Source organism: Gadus chalcogrammus, chromosome 1, assembly GCF_026213295.1.
Source record: "Gadus chalcogrammus isolate NIFS_2021 chromosome 1, NIFS_Gcha_1.0, whole genome shotgun sequence".
NCBI lineage: Eukaryota > Metazoa > Chordata > Actinopteri > Gadiformes > Gadidae > Gadus > Gadus chalcogrammus.
In genome coordinates this window covers 14,014,324-14,018,685 of record NC_079412.1, presented here as the reverse complement: position 1 = coordinate 14,018,685, position 4,362 = coordinate 14,014,324, and the positions used below count along the sequence as shown (strand labels likewise).

The following is a 4,362-nucleotide window of genomic DNA, read 5'->3' as shown; positions in this document are numbered from 1 at the left end:
TCGCTCTCTCTCGCTCTCGCTCTCCTTCTCTCACACACACACACACACACACACACACACACACACACACACACCACACACACACACACACACACACACACACACACACACACACACACACACACACACACACACACACACACACACCATACACATATAACATAGAAAACCCACATACACATGCATATTTTAGCTTTAATTCAACAACCTTGCATATGGATGCATTCAACAGAACATCAACATTTCTGTACAATTAACATTGTAAAAAATATTGCCTACAATACTTCACGTGTGTTTATTTTGCGTGTATTAAATGTAGTGGTATTCATACAAATACATTTGTAAGTCTCCTCGCTGCAGGTTTGTCTTCAATGAATTGCCATTCCGAAATTTAACAAAGTGTCTTGAAACAGGCTTTATGTATTATAATCCAGTGTTGATTGTGTAGTTCTTGCATTAGAGAAGCCTGTCACTGTGAGAGGGTTATAACAACTCTATGTTTTAATGCTATTGGATGCATTAGCCCTATAATGCTCTTCCATGAGGCTGAGCATTTTGGCTAGCCTCTGTCGCCCCCTAGAGGGCAGTGACAGATTGCAACGCGGCTGCTCCTGAAGCTGCTCTGCTCCCTTTCTTCACAGCCATTTAACTTGCATCAGCCAGGGATGTCCCAGAGCAAGAGGAAGCTACTGCAGTCTTTGATGGGCCCCTATGGGCCCCTAAGTGTGTCCTACAATGGGAAGACCTGCATTCTGTTCAAAGCCAAGCGCCTGGCCATCCGCTACAGGAACCACACGTTCATAGACCTGACAGAGAGGATCTTCAGCCCCGGCTCACCCGTGGACACCAAGGGCTCTATCTGCACTAAGGAGAAGGCGACGTAGGTGGTCCTATCCAACCCTATTGTGGAACATGTCAGTGAATATAATATAGTGTAACGTGGACAATACTGTTAACTAACTAGAACCCATGTAACCACATGCACTTATTTAATATACATTTTCTCCAAAAAAGTAATGAAACGAAAATGTGTTTGACCATAGAGTGTAAAATGTATAAATGTGAAAGTGCTTTAGTCAATCCACATGTCTTCGGTTCTGTCTTTCAAAGGCTTTCATTACGGTTCGGTGACGTGGAGGACCTGCGAGGACTAGTGATCCGGTAAGAGCGGCTGTCCCCATCGCCCCCCTGCCTCACTAGTGCACTGTGCCCATGGCAGGATCCCCGTCATGCAACTACTGAGTGTACAACTCCAGTTGTGAACAGCGACAGCATCAACATCTGGCTCTCCCTCTCTCTCTCCAGGCTCCAGATGTCCAACACATTTTACGAGGCGGCGGGGCAGAACTGGTTTACCCTGGATAGTGTTCACATCCACTACAACTGGACGCAGGAGGCCACGTTCAACGCCAGCGAGATCTACGCCCCTGCCACTTCCTCCTACCATTGCCAGCATGTCAGCAGCTTGCATAAATATGACACCCTGCTGGTGCCAACCTCCCACACGGACACATCGGCTAACTGGCACATCACTTTCACAGACTTCCAGGTATCTGAACCAGTGCTGAATGAACTGGGTTGCATTGTGTGTGTGTGTGTGTGTGTGTGTGTGTGTGTGTGTGTGTGTGTGTGTGTGTGTGTGTGTGTGTGTGTGTGTGTGTGTGTGTGTGTGTGTGTGTGTGTGTGTGTGTGTGTGTGTGTGTGTGTGTGGGGCGGCAGTAGTTCAGGAGGTAGAGCGAGTTGGCTGGTGACCGCAAGGTTGCTTGTTCGATCCTCGGCTCCTTCTAGCTGAGTGTTGATGTGTCCCTGAGCAAGGCACCTAACCCTAACTGCTCCCGACGAGCTGGCTGTCGCCTTGCATGGCTGACATCGCTGTTGGTGTGTGAATGTTTCCATGAATGTGTGAATGTTAGGCAATATTGTAAAGCGCTTTGGAAGAAGGTGCTATATAAATGCGGTCAATTTACCATTCTACGTGTGCATGAGGCATCAGCTTGCAAATCCTTAATTTTAGGAACGTTCCTGTCCTTAACTAATCCCGCTGCCCTTTACCCCCTGTGTTACTCCTCTCCCTCCAGATCCAGGCCTTCAACGTGCAGTCGGAGAAGTTTGCGTCGGCCAGCGACTGTGCCACCTTCCTGACCCCGGCCATCCTGATGGGCCTGGTGACCTCTCTCATCCTGCTCCTGGTGCTGGCCTACGCCCTGCATATGGTGGTCCACCTGAAGCACATCGACCGCTACGAGGAGCATAAAGCCACCGTCTACTTCCCTCGCAGTCCAGAAGCAGAGCTCCCCGACAAGAACAGCCTGTGAAGGGGGGAGGGGACGCGCCGCAACAGGGGTAGCGATGAAGAGAGAGAAACTAAAAGAGGGGCGAAAAGACTGAACGAGAGGCGGGGGTGCAAGTGGGTAAAAAGAGGAAAAGAGTATCCGGCACAGAGGTTTCCAATGCAATGAAGGCATTATGGCCTGTTTAATTGGAATCAAATGGTCAGTATTGTAAAGTGGAAGGGATGGTGGGACTGTGCTTTGGATATTTTTTCTGCTCTTTTTATGGACCTGCATCTTGGCATCCATTTTTTATAAGCCGAATGGATGTTTCAATACCCTTTCCCAGATAAGTTCATGATCTTAGGACCGAAGGTCAGAGACGAGACCGGGGACCCTGAAGGGCAACAGCATTACCCAGCTTTTACCCCAGCCGGGTGTAAAAAAGGCATCAACAACTTCGCAACTGCAGCTAATAATGCTAAAAACATCTGGTGTTCCTGGTTCAACATCTGTACTACATGGCTTCTCTGTGTCACATTACAAGCATCCATGTCACACGTCAAAACTTTTTACACATCCAGCTTCCAACACAGTGATTCTATTCAAGTACAGCTTCGATATATAACTTCCACATACACTTTTATAGCTGCGATAGCCATTAGCTGCATGCTATGATACGTTGATCTATTTGGCCTAGCACAGTGTTTCCTAATATTACAGAATACAGATAGTCTTGCATGACTTGCAGCTTAATAATACTACAATGTGGGAATGGATGAGGAATGATTGCAGGAAGTGTGTGACGAAGCGGGGGGGGGGGGGGGGGGGGGTGAGTATCAGGAACCACTGGTCTAGCGTCCAGCTGGAGTGAACAGACCAGCACTATCAGCCCTTCAGAGCCTCTGGCGTCTCTCAGTCCAATCCCTGGACAAGACTGCTGCTTGGACTTAACTGTGAAAAGGCCTTTTACAGCCCGCCGGGGAGGCAGGGACGGGACGGGGGAGGGGGGACGGGACGAGAGGATGCGGGGGGTCGGGTGGGGGTTTATTCTTAAAACTTAGCACAATATTTGGGAGCCGCGTACGGCTGCTACCAAACAAACTCTCAAACAAAAGACATTACAAAAGAACACTTTGTTGCACAAGATGGCCGCTCTGAGGGCGACGGGGGGGGGGGGGGGGGTCGAGGCGGTATGAGAGCCGGGAGGGAGGTCGCTGGGTCCTCCTCATACACCACCAGGTGCACCGCCCACACCACCGGGTTCGACTGCCAAAGCGAAGCGACGAGGCGTTGCCGTGGACACGATGTGAAGAACGGAGAAAGACAATACGATCATGGAAGCTATAAGTCACAGCTATGTAAAACAAAACACGACAAAATGGAAAAAACATGACAAAAAAATGACATACGTGTACAGAAGTGTCACTCTGCGGAGGTCCTTTTTTTTTTATATACAAACTGTAATCATGAAATACTACTAGGTACAGGACGACTATGCTAATCCTCATAACCAAAAAGGATACAAAGCTGTAGATACATTAATATCTCTATACGAGCATAGCTGTTTACTAACTTCAGATATTGCACAAATAATAAACATAGGTACAAGTACAGAATTGTTCTATGGGGGATTGGTTAAAGTAATAATGCATTTGAGTTTTCTACAAACTGTCTTATATTTGTCCGAGCTGTGCCAGGCAATTGTAAGGTTTAATTCAAACTGTAAATTACAGTACAAACCCCTACCCTAGAAAGAGCACACTACGGAATGCTGTCCGACCACTGGAACCGAGAGGCCCTTATAGTCCAGATCCACATTTGCAGTGGTTAATGCATCAGTATGTCATTGCTACTGAGCAACAAAAAAAATAAAACATTCAGCATGACAGTAAATAGATATCTTAACATTGGATATGGCAGTTCTGTTCATCTGTAGCAGTGTGAAATGTTTTTTCTTTTCTTCTGTTGTCATCAATGTATCCTACAAACTATGAAGCAGACGGGGCAGTTTGTCAATGGACCAACTGGTGTAGATTGAACAATAAACAGTATTCGAAGACTCTGCTGTCTGCATATCTTCCCTCTGGCT

The 4,362-nt window shown here is 47.3% G+C and overlaps 1 protein-coding gene across 1 annotated transcript; it reads left to right on the top strand.

Annotated features, from left to right (window-relative positions):
* Window positions 1-665: 665 nt before the first annotated feature.
* On the top strand, window positions 666-2,315 carry LOC130371394 (V-type proton ATPase subunit S1-like protein). Its single transcript, XM_056577528.1, has 4 exons — window positions 666-880; window positions 1,111-1,161; window positions 1,306-1,549; window positions 2,079-2,315. The coding sequence occupies exons 1-4, from the start codon at window positions 666-668 to the stop codon at window positions 2,313-2,315; spliced, it is 747 nt and encodes a 248-aa protein (XP_056433503.1).
* Window positions 2,316-4,362: the final 2,047 nt, after the last annotated feature.

What these genes read in the sequence shown, in the direction of transcription:
- LOC130371394 (XM_056577528.1), top strand. Translation starts at nt 666, where the DNA reads ATGTCCCAGAGCAAGAGGAAGCTACTGCAGTCTTTGATGGGCCCCTAT. An exon ending in TGCACTAAGGAGAAGGCGAC is followed by an intron (nt 881 to 1,110) that starts GTAGGTGGTCCT and finishes TGTCTTTCAAAG; the next exon opens with GCTTTCATTACGGTTCGGTG. An exon ending in TCACTTTCACAGACTTCCAG is followed by an intron (nt 1,550 to 2,078) that starts GTATCTGAACCA and finishes CTCTCCCTCCAG; the next exon opens with ATCCAGGCCTTCAACGTGCA.